This window comes from Fistularia commersonii, chromosome 2 (genome assembly GCF_037954325.1).
Source record: "Fistularia commersonii isolate RoL2024-O1a breed Wild chromosome 2, RoL_Fcom_v1.0, whole genome shotgun sequence".
NCBI classification, from domain to species: Eukaryota; Metazoa; Chordata; class Actinopteri; order Syngnathiformes; family Fistulariidae; genus Fistularia; species Fistularia commersonii.
In genome coordinates, this window is record NC_141285.1 from 9,255,218 (window position 1) to 9,275,143 (window position 19,926).

General features: G+C 40.1%; 2 protein-coding genes across 3 annotated transcripts in view; one reads left to right on the forward strand and one right to left on the reverse strand.

The window, feature by feature from the left end:
- LOC147236285 (actin-binding LIM protein 1-like) overlaps positions 1–1,344 on the reverse strand; it is a 35,961-nt gene extending 34,617 nt beyond the window's left edge. Inside the window, exon 1 of the mRNA XM_086166240.1 lies at positions 725–1,344. Coding sequence (XP_086022366.1) covers positions 725–959 — 235 coding nt within the window. The 5' untranslated portion in view covers positions 960–1,344. The remainder of the gene's footprint in view (positions 1–724) is intronic.
- Positions 1,345–8,716: 7,372 nt separating this feature from the next.
- Positions 8,717–19,925, forward strand: fhip2a (FHF complex subunit HOOK interacting protein 2). 2 transcript variants are annotated; one of them, XM_086166185.1, is made up of 18 exons: positions 8,717–8,733; positions 9,751–9,905; positions 10,815–10,893; positions 11,306–11,475; positions 11,636–11,740; positions 11,823–11,945; positions 12,714–12,938; positions 13,025–13,221; positions 13,344–13,458; positions 13,542–13,618; positions 13,733–13,925; positions 14,237–14,400; positions 14,967–15,113; positions 15,200–15,290; positions 15,414–15,557; positions 16,101–16,241; positions 17,431–17,534; positions 17,614–19,925. In XM_086166185.1, exons 1-18 carry the CDS (start codon positions 8,727–8,729, stop codon positions 17,723–17,725), a joined length of 2,349 nt encoding a protein of 782 aa, XP_086022311.1. In that variant the 5' UTR covers positions 8,717–8,726; the 3' UTR covers positions 17,726–19,925. The 2 variants fall into 2 exon arrangements, with proteins under 2 accessions (XP_086022311.1, XP_086022318.1); XM_086166192.1 differs by lacking the exon at positions 8,717–8,733 and adding an exon at positions 9,246–9,264.
- Position 19,926: the final 1 nt, after the last annotated feature.

A 19,926-nucleotide genomic window follows, 5' to 3' on the forward strand; every position in this document is an offset into this window, starting at 1 on the left:
CAGTTTGCATTCATAATGGTCCTGTTGAATGTGGTTTAGATTATGCTTTATGTGTGCATTTAATCATGGACAAAAATGAGGTGATGTGATAACTGCAAACAACTTAGAGCCAAGCAATGATGAATTTACTACAGTTTCTGGCATGCAGTCAGAGAATACATAAGGTCCTAAAATCTCATTTTGTCCTTTTGCCCATGTTGTAATCCTGATGTAAGCCACCATGTCACTTCGGCATGTGCTTCTGCCTGGCAAAATCCAGCAGGTCTGCCTTTGCATTATGGGTTTGCATTATATAACAAATGGCCCGGTCTGTGATCAGATCTCTGACCTTTTCATCACTTGCAGAGACATTTTCTAGCACCCACAAAGCTGTGATTGCGTAACTTATCACACATACGCACAGGTCAGATTTGAGAAGCCACAGAAGGTGTAATCACTCACTGTCATCCAATTAAAATAAAGTAATCTCCAAGTATCAAGTAATCAATTTAATTTCAAGCACCTTCTTGAGAAACAAAGCAACACAGCAAGATGGTTGTAAAAAATACATGGAGGAAGTGACAAGGGATATTGAGGATGAAAATGAAAGAAGATGAGGATGAAACATATTGACAGTCTAACCTCAAATTTATTTAACAATGCTTGTATCCACAACTAATCATTGAATGGATGGATGACTAAATATTTAGAACAGACAAACACATGATTTTTTTTCTTGGCCTACCTGTAGCAACATCGTTGAGCCTCTCACTAAGATAATAGTCATTTGGGTTGAGGTAGGGTAGCTGCTCCATGTACTGTTTCGGAATGAGGTACAGGACCTCAGCCACATGCCCATCCTCAATAATGGACATGCGTTTCACTGAGGTCTTGCGTTTCACCCGAACACGATCCACACTGTGGCTATGACTGGAGCTGCACAGCTTGCTCAGGCTGTTCAGATTGGGCAGAGTGGGCATGGTGCCCTGCTGTTGCACAAAAAAGGAGGAAACACTGCAGTCAGATGTCTCCCAAGATCCAGGGATCAGGTTTAGACCCACTCCAAAAGGCAACTGCCTTGAGACATGAAGAATGGCAGATGTTCATAGAGGCACCAAACAGAAGAGAGAGCCTTGTGGCAAGATGCACTGTAGCACATCATAAAATATCCAGTCAGAGGATGAGCAGGACTCCAATGGGCGCATCTCCAGCTAGAATCCCTCAACCTGATCCATCGAATCTGCTGAAAAGGAAGAAGTGGAATGCTGGTGTCCACCTTCAGGTGAGAATCTAAATAGCAGGCAGCAGATATGACAAAGCACTATGCAGCAGGTACAGCACAGTGAGATACTGCCAAAGAAGCTTATAATATGAGTGTCTTCAGCCCAACCAGACTGGTGCCTTAAGCAGCTTAGGTCTGACGTCGAGCCTCTGATTATCTTCTGGGTGGGGTTAGGTAGCTCCACATCAGGTTGGCCGCAGAGAACTGTAGAACTCTCAGCAAGATGGCACTCACCATACATCACTTCACATCTGTCAGATGCAAGATCTCTGTATGTGTCGGTGTTGCCTTGAGTAAAGCCGTTGTGGTTGAATACTTTTGCTTTTGCAGTAGGAATGAGACCTATTACAGCTAATGGCTCTATATCGGTGTACAACACCAATGTCATCCAACACACTTTGAGAACAGATTACCTTGGTGGTCTGCCAATCAAATTCAAGGTTAAAACACAGCAAGGACATTCTTGTAGCCAATAGTGCTGGAGTAAAAAATGCCAGCAGTGGCTTTCCATTATAGGGTAAAATCAATGAGTCAACACTGGCTTGGTAAATATTCAAAATATCAAATGTAGGGATACATTGTTACGACAGGACTTTCCAAACCAAAATGCCAATTGAAGCAACTGTTTTTTTTTTTTTCTCACTTTTCCAACCAAACAATTGTGGCAAGGATACATTCACCCACTTTGTAAATGTGACATCAGTGTGATTTGGATTTTGAATCATCAACACATACTTGTGGGAGGTGAAATGATAGATGATGCAGCGGTAGAATCTAAGTTCACTTTACAAAGATGAGATGAACAGCACTGTTGATAGATAAACAAAATCATACAATGGAGAAAGACCCAGGCTTCAAATCTTTATCAACTATTTACTTCTTTACTCCAAAAGAGATAGGTTTCTGAGCATCGTAGTCATGGTGAAAAGAGAAAACTGCAGACAATGACAAAGCATAAAATATCCTGGTAGTCTGGAGAAGTCGGGCTTGGCCTGCACATCATATTAAATTAATTTCCTCTTTGCCAGAGTGCATGAACAGAGATATGATGGCTGGAGCTGAGGAGCTTTACTACTATTTACAGTAAGATGATTTAATCAGGGTCAGTATCTTTAACAGAAACTGCTACATTCATAGTTTCCAAAAGGCACAGTTAAATTCCCGAGAAAATAGATAGAATGTCAATGAGGTAGCGATTTGAAGACTCACACACACACACACACACACAGGCACACAGACCTAGCAGGAGTTGAGGACGTGCTACTCTGCTGCATTAAGGCACTGCCCTCCACATGTTATTCCCTCTGTGGCAGCTATGACTCAACTACACAAACACTTGCAAAGCAACACATAAATTCAAACAATCAGCTGTCCGTACATACACAAAAATTAGCATAATCATAGATAGAAACACAGACATTTTTCAGAGCATCTTTCTGCATCCTGCTCAGCATATGAAGAAGCCACCCCTTCCTCCCTCCCTCCTCAGTCTTACCATCCAGTCCGAAGCAGGAGGTGATTTTTTGGGCGTAGTTGCAGAGCCCATCGTAGCTGTGCTCCTGCCTCACTGTATTCCTCTCCCCCATCACTACACACTCCAACACACACTGTCCCGTCCGACAGTGCTTTCACTCCTTCCCTTGCTCATTAATTATTCAGTCTTTTGCCAGGATACATGCACGCACACGCACAGGAGCACTTATATGCAGGCAAACACTATAGACACACACACACAAAAAAAAGTGCTGATGTGGTGGGTCGTGGTGGTTGAGCATGAGCAGCCCTCTCTACTGCTAGAATGGGGAGGAGGCATCAGATTGGGTTACTGCAGAGGAGCTATGCCTCCTCCTTCTTTATCCACCATTGATCATCCAGCTTACATTGCAGTGTCAGAGGCAAAGTGTTGAAACTGTGCTTATCTTGCTACTGAAAGGGCTCTATGAAATGGAAGAATTGTAGAGGAAAACTTGATTTGTTAATCATTACTTTGTGCTATTAAGACACTGAGATTTTAAATCAAAATACTTCAAGATATAATAAATAAAATGTGCATTATTCATGGGTTTTATATATATATAAAAAAAAGCCTCACAACAATAATAAGACTTACTGACTGCATTTTACATTCCCAGTACTATCTAAAAATAAATGACAAGAATACAATGTTTCTTCAGCTTTCTTTTTGAAGATTTTTTTATGAAGTCACATCATCAAGTTTTATTATCTGCAGCTAAAAAAATAGATCATTATCATTATCGGTAGTATTTTTCCAGTTTATTGATTATATTTTCTCTTTTGCTATTGTCTGTTTTCCCTCATCAAAATCACGTGGTTTAGATACTAATTACTAAAGATTACTGAGATTGGCAACTAGTACGGGGGATAGCCCCCCTTTTGTCCAATACCAGATAAGAATTGTTCAGCCAAATACATTAATTTATTATCTATGATAATAAAATATGCCGATGACATTTAAAACAAGAACTTAATTTTGATTTGTGTTGATTACTGATATCAATTTTGTCCCCAGTATAACCATTCCTAAACAGTTTCCTTAGAAAAGATTAGACAGTGTGTTCTTCCACAATTTCCTCTGACACATCCAACTATCATCAGTCTGCATCCAGTCATGGCCAAACCGATGACACCAGGTGATTAAAAAAAATTTGAAAAATAGTCTTTATCCGAACCAAAATCTTTGCTGTACCTGCAAAAATGTCTTCTTCATTTTGACACATTTCAGGTTCAGTGAAGTTTGAACAGAAGAAAATGAATTTGGCTGTAAACATATCTTTATCATGAATGTCTTTATCAATCACAATAATGGTAAAAGTACAAAGTAATCCTTATTTAGAGTTCAAGTCAGCACAAGACCTATGCAGTTTTTTCCACTGTATCACAGAGAAACTAGAGAGTCCTTGGATTGATAGTTTAGAATTTGTTAACTTTCACCAAAATTATGTAGACATATACATGGCTATATATGCAGTTGGAAAAACAATGTGTTTTTGAGTTTGGGATATCTGAGCAGTCCCTTTAAGGACGACATTAGCAAACTCTAAATTTCATAACAGACTCCACTACATTCCTATAATGCTTTAAAAGGGGGCCATAAAATCATTAAAAAATACAACCTGTCAACTTCATGAGCAGTGGCAGAAAATTGAGTATAACACTTGCCACTGCGTGTGAAAATGCAGAAATGTTTATAATTCCACAGTGGAGTTGAGATGAGCGATCAAGATACAAAATACATCCTTCCACATAAAGGAGTGCCAACAAAAAGAATCATACAGGAAAACTCATTCCTGTAAAAACTCACACAGAAAGGCCCCTATCATAATCATACCTGGAACCTTCACACTGTGAGGCAGAAACACGAACCGCTGTGCCACAGTGCTGCCTGAGACAGAAAAACTACCAAGTATTGAAAATATGTATTGTATTTATTTACTATTTAAAATAGCTCAAGTGTGGTAATTTTCCATAACAACACAGAAGAAAATGTAGGGGGTAAGAAACACCAACACGTCTATCAAATGTTTCCACTATAGCCATCGATAATCGTGCCCATAAGTCCTGCCCTGCCATAAATATGGAATACAACAGCATTTCTTGAAAGAATACGCTCCCTCAACACAATCAGAGGAATGCTTTCCTGATAAATAAATAATCAAATACTGTTAATATGAAAGATCCAGAAATGGCAGCAGGCCACCAGGTGGGGGGTCACTAATGGAAGGAAATCACTGCCAAGGTAGAGACCTTTGGCCCTGTGCTGATACCCGGGGTGAGACACTGAAATACTCACTGTAATGGTTAAAGCTTGCTGACCAACAGATGGAAGTCTGACAGGAGTAGAGAATCATATTTTATTTTACTTTTATTTTTTTCCATGGCCTTGGTTTTTGGGAAGAGACAAATGATACAGTTGTCCAAAAACTTGCTCCAGTGGAACAATTATGAGTTGATTTTCTAAAGAACGTGTGGTCTACAGCTGGCAGACACATGTAAGGCTGTATCTGAATAAAGAGAGTAGAAATTAGTGCCTGATCAGTATATTGATAGAACACCTTATTCTATTTGCTATTTATTATATTGGTGCTATGTAAAAGGACATGAAGTTAGTTGGTGTGAGAGAAGAGCAACCAAAGATGAGGGTTTGATGAAGGAGGTTGATTAACTATGGCAAACCCTGATAGTAGTAGCCAAAGGAGAAACAAGAAGATATTATATGTACAAGGTCTAATTAGTTTGTTGCATCTACATTGCCAGCTAGACACCAAAGTTGACTCGAAATTAACCTCTGTGCAACGTATCATGTTAACATCTTTTGACATTATTAGCTTGATGGCTTTAAGTTTTCATTGGATTTGAATTTTATGTACTTTCATTTAATACTTAACAACATCTGACAGTTATTTCTGATGTTAAAGTCATGTGTGTTTTATGGTGAGTTGGCATTGCACTAATGTCTGGAGCTGGTGGTTGTTACCGACTATTCAGTATTAGTGTGGTAATTACATACGGTAACATTTTAATGGACAACATGGTAGTGCAGTGGTTAGCACATCTGTCCTCACAGCATGAAGGACCCTGGTTCGAGTCTTGTGGCCTTCTCCTTGTGTCTGAGCAGGTTTCCTCCAGGTTCTCTGGTTTTCTTGCACATTCAAAAAACATACAGAAGTTTAATTGGAAAAAAACGAGAAAATTCCCCTGATGTGTGAATGAGAGAATGAATGGTTGTTTGTCTATATGCGGCCCTGTAAATGACTGGCAACCAGTCCTGGGTGTACCCCGCCTCTTGCCCAATGGCAGCTGGTATAGGCTCAGCTATCCCCCGTGATCCTAAGTGTAGGTTAAGCTGCAGACAATGGATTGGTGGCAGGAACATTTAAATGCCCCCCTGTTTAATAATACAATAACTGTAACATTCACTTTTGAAACATAGATTTTGCCTAGGGTATGGACAGAGTAGTGAAGTATCAATATCAGTGTTAATAATTTCCAACATTTGGAATCAGAACTTACTCTGAAAAAGAAGATTAAGTCATTCATTATTAATGACTGTTGTTCACTGTGCATAGATCACAACACTATTTAACCTTCCTCTATTGGTTTATGGATCAAGTCCTGAAAAGGGACGTATTTTTACCACCCGATGTGCTTGTTAATCCAAGTAGATGTCTTTCATATGAATTGCAAACTTTAGAGAAGTCCGCAGTAGAGGTTTAATGTCTTTTGAAAACAATGGGACCTCCATGAAGTTTGTCTTCAGGGGCAAAAACAATAAATATATAAATATGATTGGAAAACACCACAGAAATGTATCTCTCCAAATCTTGAGGCTCAGTTACTTTATCAGGAGCAGTTTAAACTAGAAAATAACCAAGAGATAATCTCACATTAAGAAATGTTTATCAATTATTTTGGATGACCATCACTATTAATGACAAAAAGTCTGCTGAGTTTTACAGATAAAATGATCAGCTGATAACAGACTAAATTCAGTTCCATTACCATATGTTTGGAAAAAAGAAGCGATTGCTACATCCGATCTGACAAATAAAAAAACAATGTTTAAAAAAAAACATTTTGGACTAATGGAGAGCACAACAGAAGAGAGGAAAATATACTTGTATGTTTGTTTCTTTGTTTGTTTACTTTGGTGGATCATATATGAGTGTGAGCATGAATGCGGCTGTTGCAATTTCATCTGTACCCTTTGGTTACCTTCTTTATCTATTTATGCATCTATCAGCAGTATTAAGGGAAAGCAAATTAATCTTGTAACAATGTCAATTTCTGAATAAAGCATTTTATATTATGATACTATTACAGCTCCTACAGAAACAGCATGCTGTGACTGTAGGAGCTATGGACAGGGCTGGTTAGCCCCCGTTATATACATTTTTACTTACAGTGACACAGAATCAATTTAAAAAGTTAAAAGATCTTTTTCAAAAGTAAATAATGATTAGTTTTAATTGTAAAGCATCAGTCCTTTTGTTCATCTGTTCATGTATCTGTTAAGTTTATTGTCATGTTAATAAATAATGGGTTATTGGCTATCAGGCTACTACAATGTTTAATTGACACAATTAAAAAACTGACAAACTAGCTCGAAAATATTTTGTCATTGACAAAAGTTATTAATCATCGTAGCTCATTGGGGTGTTTTTCTTAAAATGTGTGTTTATTGAACATTGATATTTCATATTTCTAAACCATATTGACCTTCAAATAAATATTATTGTTGCCGCAGATGCAACTGACCAAGGCCTCTCCATCACAATTTCTTTTAAGAAATATTACTTGCAAAAATGTGTTTGGGTGTTATTTATAAGGAAAATAGATGGCATCACTCTGCTGTAAACCAAACTGAGATGATAGGGACCTAACTGGTGTGTGAAGTTATTTCTCATGAATAATGATTGGCTGTTTGCAAGGGCTTAAGTGAGCTAATCAGGTCTATGTTTCACAGAGGGCTGTCAAGCAATGGACGCTGCAACATCGATCCCCTTCAACAGCCAGGGAGATTGGATAAAGCAGGTCACTTCAGTGATGCAGAGAGTTCAAAGCTACTCTTCTCCACAGGACACTGACATTAGGTACAAGCTTTGAGCTTCCTTTGAAAATGTTTCTCTTACAGGATTCTTTATATTGAAAAATTAAAACTGCATCATCAATGTCTCAAGCCAGCTCAAACAGTATGGCCAGCCATTACTTACTACAACCAGTAGTAGTTTGTGGCTCCTTAACCTCCTCTGGCCAGGAGCAGCATCTCCTGGCACAATTCAGGGCTCTCTTATGGGAATGAACATCTTCCACCTGCACCTGCAGGTTATCATCTGCAATCTCTTCAAAAGACAGTGTAGGAACACATAATTTATCTTTGAACAAAGGGGCTGGCACTTTTTCTACTCTTCACTAGGTTGAGTGGGATCCTTAAGTGCTTCTAGAGAAACCTATATCAAATCCAGCCAGGATGGGACGTAGATCAACCAAGAACACCATTCATGAGCATTTAGTTCGGGTGTGTACCCACTGATACACCACCTATGACCACAAAAGGCTGTGAGATGACAGAAGACGCCGAAATCAGGAGAGATGGATTGTAGAAGTCTACTTTTAGGTGGCATCGGTGGCCGCACATGTAAACAAAATAAGTTGCGAGCAAGAGGCTGCAGCAGAGTTTGCCCCGTACCGGTGTAACCTACTTACAATATTGGTGCCATGATAACAGCTCGATCTGCAAGAAAAATGACGCAAATGGACCCCATTTCTCGCTTGCATGCATCCTGGAACCACGACCCCCCCCCCTCCAAAAAAACTAAAACAAAACAGAAAGGACCCCCCCCCCCATCCGACAGACACACACACACACACACACACACACACACACACCTCCCTCTACATGTATTGTCATGAAGGCTGCGGCATAAGATACTCACCTCTAGCAGACATGCCCGGTAGGTAGTCTATCTTTCTTTGCAGAAATTCACAGGAGGCGATGCAACGACGAACGAAAACGTGAAACAGGGGGAGACTGATTGACAGCTGGATTTGGTGTGTACTTGAAGTTGTTGGCTCGCATATGATGGGATGGAGGGCAAAGAATATACATACAGCCTGCGATTTGGAGGAGCGGACTGGGCAGCGCGATGGGAACAGCACTTTCCAGCGGCAGGGCGTGTCCTGGAACACACAGCATCCTTCTTATTTTCCAAGTTATTTGCCCATATTTGACCGTTCGACCACACTATTCCAAGTTATACAAAAGGAATCATTCCTGCGATTCCTTGTCTGCAGTCACTATCGGGTCATTCTGATGTCGGCCAACAACGGCTACTCGTGTCGAGGATGACTGTGCTGTTCTGGAGGCGGTCGGTTGCTAAATGAAGTTGACAGGCACTATTAGTTTAACCGATCACCCCCGTCCACTTCGAAGAGATACGTGCCGATTTTCTCTTCAAGTGGGCCCTACCAGCTTTCCTGTCTCGGTAAACGCGCCTTCAATGAGCATGGCATCAACTCAATACTGGAAAACATCAATACTCAATACTTCGGGAGAAATAATACGAATCAGGGTATTGTATGGGAGCAATATATTGACTTTATGCCTTCGTGGAACTTTCCTCCTACGGGCCTAGCCCGAATCGACAAATTATTGTGGATCCATACTTGAACTTGTATGGAGTTAAAAAGATCCCCGAAGTTAAATTTAATGATCACGCATTTGTCTGCTATCTCTTTTGTCGGTTCCGACCACCGCTAACGATACAATTAGATGGCTGTGTCTTGTGGTCGGGCTTCCCCTGGTGGTTAAAGCCAGTAGCGTTTGGAGAAGGAACTGCCACCGTGTCCAAAGTGAGCTCAGATCCAGTTCTCGTGTTGGAGACGTCTTGTTTACAGTGGTGGGCCCGTCAGGTCCTGAAGGCAGTTGACGTGTCGAGGTTTATGGCTAACACATTTTCTTTTGTTACAAGGGTCAATACATGAAACATCCAATCTGGATCGGGGCGGTAACAACAGGAAGAAGAAGATAGAGGAATTCTCTAGGTCTTCTCGTGAGAAATTAGTCCAGTCGAAGAACAAAATGTTCTCCAAATTTACGTCCATTCTCCAGCACGCTGTGGAAGCGGTGAGTCTCAAGCAAACGCCTATATTAATCGCGTGTTCCCTTTTTGTTTTTTAGCCCTTGTCGGCTCAAAATGGGTTTCGGGCACCCAGATACAGAATATCGACGTCAGCATTAGCAACACAACGCTAGGCTAATAAGTTAGCTCGCTAACTTATTAGCCTATGGTGATAAAATACCTACCTGTTTGTGTTGTTGTGTTGACACTAGCCATAGCCACTGAATATAAACGTGAATGATAACTTGGTTTTGGGGTTCATGGAATATGTATTTATACTTTTCCGCTTGCAATCACATCCAGTCATACAGATATGGTGTCTTTGCAATCTGAACTGGTTAGCCACTCAAGGTAGTCGGTATGAGCCTCACAATGCTAAGCTAACGTTGCTGCTAGCTATCTCGTTTCAAATCTCTGGATGGGGTTTTCGGAACGGTGTCGAAATCGAACCACGTTCTTCCTTGGTGTTGCGCCACCAGTTTAATTTGGTGTGTTCACATACCTCAGTGGACAACATAGTATGTGAAGTGATCCAGCTATTCCACGGAGCTATACTCATTACCTGTTTTCAAGCTCCATTGTGTGATTTTTTTTTTTTTTTTGTTGCGTGTCTGGACGAAGACTTAGATCAAAAGAGGCATTTCAAGTATATATTTTTCTGTCCCCTAAACGTGTTTACGTTTGGGGTAAAGCTGCTGAGCTCTATTTGCTGAACTCTCAACCCTTAAGTTATCGACCTTACCATCTCAACTGTCACTTTGTTATCACACTATTTTGTTCTGTGACAATAGCAGAAATGTCAATCCCTTCATTTCAGTATTACAATTTCATAGGTTTCGACCCAGTCAATCTAAAATAATTAGCAGCTTGTTGGGTATAAACACCTACACATAATGTTTACAATTGTTTTTCAGCTTGCTCCATCGCTGCCACTGCAAGAGGATTTTGTCTATCACTGGAAGGCAATTACACATTATTACATTGAAACATCAGGTAAGCCATTTATAAATTGAGATAATATATGGTGAATTTACATGTTTCAAATATTGTGAACTTACATAATGGATAAATTGACCCCCAGATGACTGGAATGCTACAACATGCATTGAATTATGGATGATTGGGTCTATTTAACGTATTATTTGTTTGAACACCTATAGTAATAATTTTACTTTCACAAATGCCAATTGTCAAGTTATTCTGTAGTTTAATTTGAAATTCAAATCAATAAAAAATGTCAATATATTATATCACATATTATAAATAACTAACCACTAGCAAGGGGAATTAAACATAGAGGTTTTCAGGCTCGCCTTTAATTGCTTGGTCGAATGAATAGTCATATCATTTGTGCATTAGTTTATTGACATCTTGAATGTCTCACATGCTTTCCCCCCACTGTTAGATGACAAAGCTCCAGTGACAGACACAAACATCCCCTCCCACTTGGAACAAATGCTGGATATCCTTACTCAGGAGGAAAAAGAGCATGAATCTGGAGAGACTGGACCCTGCATGGAGTATCTCCTGCACCATAAGATCCTGGAGACTCTCTACACTTTGGGCAAAGCAGATGTAAGTCAGGAATTATACAGCAAACGGATTACAGCAGAACAAGTTTTGTCAGTCTCTCCAGCTAAATTTTCAGCGGCAAGTTCATGCAGACAGGCAGCAGATATATGTTGTTGGACCAGTTACATATCCTAGACTGATCTTTTTCTTCATGTGCAAATAGTGTCCTCCGGGGATGAAGCAGCAAGTGCTCACTTTCTACACAAAGCTTCTAGCGCACATCCATCAGCCTCTCCTTCCACATATCAACGTCCACAGACCCGTACAGGTGAGAATGACTGCTGCTACTTTTTCTTTGTCTTATTTTATTGATCTCTGACGTGTTTTTTCTGTTGTACTTTTTTAACCAGAAATTGATCCGTCTGTGTGGGGAAGTGCTGGCTGCTCCCACAGAAAATGAAGAGATTCAATTCCTTTGTATAGTTTGTGCCAAACTTAAGCAGAATCCATATCTTGTCAACTTCTTCCTTGAGGTATGGTGTAATGTAACTGCAATTATATGTGTTGATTTGTTTTGTTTCAAGCAAAAATAAAACCCCTATGATGTTCACAATAGGTGCCACATAAATAAATTTGAAATTGGTTAGGTGATTTTTATCTTCCTTTTCTAGATGTACTGTAATTGGCTAATATTTTATTTGTAAATGTGATCTTTTTTCATATCTGCATTTCCATCAGGCTCTCAACAGGTCAATCCAATAGTTCGCATTTAATTTCAAAAGCATTTTTTAATGATTAAATGAGATATTAGGCAATGTATGTAGTTATTTATTGTCTGAAGTGTTTCAATTGAAATATTTGAAAAACATCGTTCCAAATATAGGCAATGGTTTAAAAAAAAATCCATCACACTGTCATCAAGAACATGGTTAAGAGAAAATAGAATTAATTTATTATCCACACGCTTATCCTGCAGTCAGGGAGACGAGCCAGTCCCAGCTATCATTGGGCTAGAGGCTCAGTACACCCTTTCACAGGGCCACATATAAAGACAAATGTTCACTTTCATTCATGCAACTTGGCAATTTGGGTATCTTATTAATTTATTGCATGTGTTTGTACTGTGGAGGAAACTGGAGAACCCAGAAGAAGCCCATGCAGGCCGCCCACATAAAGCCGCCCAATTGAAACTGAACCAGGGGCCTATTTGCTCTGAGGCAGAGGGACCAACCACTGAGCCATCATGCCACCCACAGTGGAAGATATCCTAATCCCAAAAAATTTTTTTTTTTCTCCTGTAGAACAAGTCAAGAAGACTGGATAGAACAAGTCCTGGAAGGGCAGAGCGGGTCAAGGAAAATATATTAACTCCAGATACAGGTCAGACTCCACCAGAGAGTCAATCCGAGTCTTCAGGGGAGCCACAGGCTGCAGCTGCTGCCTCTAGCTCCAGTCCAACCAGTAACAACAATAAGAGCAACAACTATAATCTGGTTACATCACTACTTAACCTTACAAAGAGCCCAGTAAGTTATCTACAGAAAGCGTCTGTTTGATTCAAATTTTCGAGTGTCTGTTGTCCTCAAGACTTGTCTGTTTCTTCCCACCTTAGGATGGCAGGATTGTGGTAAAAGCATGTGAGGGTCTGATGCTGCTGGTCAGTTTACCGGAGCCTGCAGCGGCCAAATGTTTAGCTGAAAACACTGAGCTCTGTGAGCTTCTGACTGACAAGCTGGTAACCTTCTACAAAGCCCTTCCTCAATCCATAGACCCCTTGGACATTGAGACAGTGGAGTCTGTCAACTGGGGGTAAATTTCTCCTTCACTGCAGTATTTCTTTGTCAGTCCCAATCTAGAATGAAACAACTTTGGAAGTGCTTCAAATACATTTGCATAAAGACATTAATATTTTAATCTGCTTTGTCTTTCAGTCTAGATGTGTATAACTTGAAGGAGGATGCTGCCGTCTTCACAGGAAAGAGGGCACTCATTTCCTTTCTGTCTTGGTTGGATTACTGCGACCAGCTCATTAAAGAGGCTCAACAGGTTTTTAACAAAGTTGATGATTTGTTGCATTCTGTCTTTATTCTCCTGCCAGAGTTACATTTGGTTTTATTGATGTTTCCCAGTCAACAGCTTCAGTTATGGCGAAGGCCGTGAAGGAGAGATTCTTTATCGCTGTGATGGAACCACAGCTCATGCAGACGTAGGTTATCTCTTGACCATATGATCAATCATCAATTATCAGAAGTTTTCTAAGTGTTGTCGGTGTAGAAATCTGTGTTGTGACCACATGTTTGTGATTTGTTGATAACTGTAGGTCTGAGGTTGGCATCCTGACCTCTACTGCCCTGCTGAATAGGATCATGAGACAGGTGACATCAGAGGCTCTAATGCAGGAGATGGTTTACTTCCTACTAGGAGAGGAGATGGAAATGGAGACTCCTGCCACTGTCACTCAAAACCCACTCAGGCACAGACTCATCGAACACTGTGACCACCTGTCAGATGAGGTTCACATTATTATTATCCAGCTAATAAATGCAATTCACAGCATAAGCGTCTGGTAAATAAAAAATATTTGTGTTTTTGATTACACTGAGCACCAACAAAAAAAAAAAAAAATCAGTCACTATGGTTAATCTGAACCACTTGAAGTTCTATTGCTATTTGACAGCCTTTTCCCTCGTGAATTTGAGACGAAAGGGGTGTCAATCACCTCTGACGCTGGAATGTGTTTGCAGTTCTGTCAGTGAACAACTATTGGCTTGTTGCTCCAGGTTATCATGCATGCTCATCTTGATTCAATCACATCTTTTCCCAGATCAGCATCATGACACTGCGGCTGTTTGAGCAGTTGATCCAGAAGCCCAACCAGCACATCCTGCACAGCTTAGCTCTCCGTAGCTTGGAGGAGAGGAACTACCTAGAGAACAAGCCCCAGGAGGAGCGGGAGCCCCTTGAGAACGGCCAGCCGCACGACGCTGTGTAGGGACCTACCATTATCCACATGTTCCAGTCAAAATAAAGTGAATATAAAATTTGGGAGGAAAGCAGGTTCTTCCACTGAACTGATGTTTGTGGGTTACGTGATGCAAATTTCTCATACCAGGAATTATCAACTTCCAGCCACTGTTGACTGTAATATTAAAAAAAAATTAATACCAGGGACACTTAACATAACTGTTGACATTGTAGTAAATATAGATATGTGATGTTAAATAAGGTATTTCAAGAGCATAGAGACAGACAAATCTGATATTAGCTGAAAAATCTCACTATTTACATATACTTGTCAGCAACCGTGCAGTGATGGGTTCTATGCAAAGTTAAAAGCAGTTCTCTTATTTGAAAATTATGTAGCATGAAAATGTATTTCACCTTCTGTCTGCCGAAATGTTAGATCTTTTTTGCTGCTTTTTGAAATAGCAAACCTGTTTTTTGTTCATTCATTTTGTTTCAAGTCTTAGTTTTTATGTTTATGCTTTGATAGTCCTGATTTTCCCCTTCATTTGCAAAAATGACGGGTGTATGACGATGTGTTTCCTCCACAGTGACCTTGAGGAGGATCCATTGTTTGGAGATGATCTCTCCTCTGGTAGCCAGCTGCCCAGTTCTGACTGGCTAAGCTCTTCTCCCCCGCAGACCCCAGACCACTCAAAGTCTGAAGGGAAAACCGAGGTCCATAAGATCGTCAACAGGTACACAATGTTTGACAAAATTGTGATGAAACCTGCTTGTAGGATGAAGTTTATCGTACACTGTCCTGTTAAACTGTTGCCGGCAGCTTCCTCTGCTTGGTGCCAGATGAGGCGAAGTCATCCTATCAAGTTGAAGGAACTGGCTACGATACCTACCTAAGAGACGCGCACAGACAGGTAAGATCTCCCTCAGATGTGTGTCGTCAACTGAGATAAAGGTTTCCATGACAGTGGATGCAATGTCCTTGACAACAAGTCCGTGAAGAATCACTTTCAGTTACCAATAATGAATCTCCTCAGTTCAGAGACTATTGTGCGGTCTGTCAACGCTGGGACTGGAGGGTGAATCCGAAACCTTTTGAGAAGTGCAACTTGGCTCTTCCATTCTTTGAAGGCCACTTTCTCAAGGTCCTGTTTGACAGAATGGGTCGCATCCTAGATCAGGTCAGCAGAAAATTTCTCCCACTGTTCGAATCAATAATCCATGCTTTTGTTCCATGATTGTTTTATTTTTATTTTTTCGTTGTATTGATTTTTGTCAGATTTCGAAGACAAGGTCATATAACAGGTTGCATATTCTATCTAATTAACTAAATGTCCAACATAAAATTCATCACATCTAAATTCAAGATGGCTCTGATTTAGGGCTTTGCACAAATGGGGTCTCCTGTTGTAAAAAGGCTCTCACTGAGGGACAATAAAGTGAAAAATGAAAATGAATCACTGACCATGCAGGGTTCCCTTCTTGTTAGAATATATCGAAAAAAATCATTAACTGGAGCTTTAAATCTGTAGGACTAGTGAGGATTGGTGGAATTTGTGAAGGTGACTAAAGTTTAATGTACTTTGAGTTGCCTGAACCATTTAGGAAAATCCCTAAAGAGACTGTATTGTAATATTTATTTTGTTCTTTCACACATAAAAGATTGTTCTGAGATGAAAATTTCCAACCTGAAAGCTTTGTCTACTTTTGTCTCTGTCCACTAGCCCTATGATGTCAACCTGCAGGTGACAGCAGTTTTGTCAAAACTAGCGCTGTTACCCCACCCCCACTTGCACGAGTACCTGCTGGACCCCTATATTAACTTGGCTCCTGGCTGCCGATCTTTGTTCTCTGTCATTGTCAGGGTAAGATACATATTATATACATATTATATACATACTGCTAACAGCTAAGACAATTTATATTTCATTATATTTCTTATTCTTCCTCCTTTCCACTATTGTCTATTACTGTTATGTTTTTACTAGAAACTCTGGCACAACAATTTCCTTCGGGATTAATAAAGTTGTTCTCATCTCTCATTTCTCATCTCATCTCATATTAATTCAAAAAAATAGTAAGATTATTGTTGTCACGGAAGTGATGAAGCGTCTTTATTAGTTTGATCCTTCACAACGATGACATTATCCTTGTGTAATGCTGTTTATCGTCATGTTTCTCTTTTCCAGCCTACTGGTACCTTACTGGAAGAAAAGTTTCCATTAAAAGGGTTTTAAAAAAAGTAGCAAGACGCATACCCAAGTTGAACCCACTGTTTGACATTTTCCAATCAACAACAAAATAAATGTCTTTGTCCAAAGATAGAGGTTGTGTGAATATAGTCAGAGTATTACTTTTTCAATGTCAAGGGCTTTTTCTATTCAAGAATCACATGAAGGTGTTTGAGGCTGTACCCTCAGTAATGAGCTGTTGCCACTCAGTGCCGTATGTCTTTGTGTTTGTGATCCAAGGCTATCTGTTTGATGTTAGAGGTCCTTGCAGCAGTGACTCTATCAGTGTCCCTCCCGGGAGTTGGAGCCCGATTGCTGTCGCTGTGCATTGTGTGAAAGGACTGTCAGCGGACGAAATTCCAGAAGATGTTTTTGAGTCCTGCCGTTAGCTAGAGTCATCTGACTGAGTGTCAAACCGACTGTCTGAGTGACAAATATGTCGTTTCATAAGCCTCCCATTTATTGTGAGAAATGGACCATATACCTCTGATTAAAGGGAAGCTGTTCTCTGCAGGGGCAATATCGGAGCGTTTTATCTATCTGTTCTATTTATTTATTTAATGTGAGATATCATGACAAAAAACTAATCATTTAACTATCAGCTTTCACTTTGGTGGCTTAGGGCTGATAGAAACCTGTAAAATTCAGGAAGAAAAAAAAAACAGTCAAGCCCCTTTAGGTGCAGCCCATGATTTGTTGCTCTGTCTGTAATGCGCTGGTGGACACTGCTAAACTGCCTGTTTGTTTACAGCAAGGTCACAAATGAGTTTGTTTATGAATTACTGATTTTGTTTCCCTCCGTGTTTATGCGCCTGTGTGTTAGGTTGTCGGTGATCTCATGTTAAGGATTCAACGCATTCCAGACTTCACCCACAAACTGCTGCTTGTTCGGAAGAGATTACTGGGTCTCGAACCAGAGGGGATCACGTATGTCCTTCATCACGCTTCTTTCTTCTCTTGCTCTATTTTGACAGTCCTCAAAGTTCTCATTTGTCTGTCCTGACAGGATTGACCACATGACTCTGTTGGAGGGGGTGATAGTGCTGGAGGAATTCTGTAAAGAGCTGGCGGCCATCGCGTTTGTCAAATACCATTCAGCTGCCTCTTCCTCACCTTAATCTACTTGTTGTTCATCCATCTACCATGGACGGATGGACGGACAGACGGGAAAGAACTGGGCCTGTGGGGTTTGGTGGCACAGGGTCTGTATATCATTACCACTAAGTGGTCGTCCCTTCAACCGTTGACACTCACATGGACGTGTTTCATCACTCTCAGCCTCTGACGCCATTTTCACCACCGAGGCTTTGGTCTTATATTTTGAGCAAGTCAGAGTGCAGGCACTGCCTGCCAGCAGCGGAGTGAGAGCCGGAGGATGATGGAGCCAGAGGTGCGGAGATTTTCACTGGAAGTCGCATTTGCCTTTGCAAATATGTCGACTGTCCCACGACCATCTGTCTCAGCAGCCCAACCATCCGACCCCTGCAATTGTTCCGAAGAAATGGCGATTGTGTATTTATTTGTAATCCCAATATCACCCATCCCCAAACGTCATTGCCTTAGTGTGGTATCACACCTTTGAGTTCCAGGAGATTTTCTTTTTGAAACATTTGAATCGGATCTCCTCACATGATGTTTTTGTTGAAGGCTCAATAGAAACAATCCCACCACCCTTTGCCCCCTTACGTCAACCTCTCGTTACATTACTCATTGAATTGTATTATTTACGATTCTCCCAGTGTTTTAAATGCCAAGTCCTTTTATTTATTTGTTTTCAAGTTGCCTTTTTAAACAATGTTGTACAAAGAAAATAATGCTTTTAAACCAGTCAAAGTAATGACTGAGTAAGCAGATGCTATTCATTTTTTTTTTCTGTTTGTCCTTATTTTGTCTGTTCCGCCGTCACCCAAAGATGTCACCATCCAATGTATTTTGTTCTCAAATGGTGAATTTAGCAAAATATATGTGAAATTGCACTTCAACCTCATTCCATTGCACTTGTTACATCTTTCAGGCTCATTCAAGCCATTTTCCTTTTCTAGGAAGTGTCAAGAAAGCGGCGATTTTGATTCAATGTGTCGAAAGTTCTAAAGACAGTGTTAGCATTTTCACCCCCGGTTTGGAAAGCACCGACATACAGTTTAACAGCAGTGTTCGCTTTCACCGTGCTCTGCTGTGGCTGCTGTTTACTACTGGAAAGGGTTTGGTGTCTTATTTCTTGACTTGGTATTGATAATTCAAATATTTTCTCACATCAATTCAGTGATTCAGTCTGCAAGATTTAGTCTAAATTAAGAAGCCACTTTTTGTGTGCGTGTGTGAGTGTGCGTTTGCGTGTTTATTTACCAGAAAAAAGGCGTGATGTGTTGCTGTGGGGTTGAACACAATCCTTCATGAAGCCACCACTTTAATGTGGGAGCCACGATTTCCTCTCCCGTCACTTGAACACCTGAGCTACATATGCAACTTGCATGGAAACATATTTGCACATTTGTCCTTCATCTTTGTTCATTGTGTAAATATACAACAAAAGATTATTTTGTTGTTTTTCCCAAATGTTTTTTTCTTTCATTAACCAAAACAAATCTCTAGGATGTACCAATTAGAGTTCTATTTTAATGGAAACTTCTTTTTTTTTTTTAATTGTCCATACCTATTTTATAATCAGCTCACTTCCCAACCAGTGTGTAAAGTTATATAATGTATTTGTATAATAGCAATAGAATATCCTACCTGGTGTAAATGCATGCTTATACGTTACTTTTTTTCCTTGCTGGAAGAAAGCAAAAGGCAGTCTGGCCATCTGTGGGGATTTCATGATTGTCAGCAGACTGACAGGGAGATCCGATGCCTTATTTCACTGTGGATCTCTGAAGATACTCAGTTTCTTAAAGGTTTTGTTGAACTCTTACTTCACTTGTACTTTTTTACATAGACTGTTTGGTTTGTGTTGATGTACAAAAAATGTACTTACAGCCGCTTATTTTCTGATGCCAGTTTTCCATTTCATTTGAGTCATCTTTGACCAATCACTGTATCATGCTGCTGCATCCAATCATGTCTGAACTTCATTGCTTTCTTCGGAGGCGAAACAGAACTAGGCTTTTCTCATGGTTGGATTTTGTGATTGTGCAATGCTCAATTGAAATATTAAGGTGCATGCTCCTCCCTACTGCCTCCTAATACTTCACCAAGCAATTTGTGTTCATTATTTTGTGTGTTAAAAGACTTCGCTTCATTGCAGATGCATTAGGTTTCAATCAGGGCAGTTTGATTATGTTAACATTCTCCGAATTAAAAAAAAAAGTTATCCAGCCAT

Coding starts and splice junctions, on each gene's coding strand:
- fhip2a (XM_086166185.1), top strand. Junction 12,939..13,024: donor TTAACCTTACAAAGAGCCCA/GTAAGTTATCTA, acceptor TTCCCACCTTAG/GATGGCAGGATTGTGGTAAA. Junction 15,114..15,199: donor GTCCATAAGATCGTCAACAG/GTACACAATGTT, acceptor TGTTGCCGGCAG/CTTCCTCTGCTTGGTGCCAG.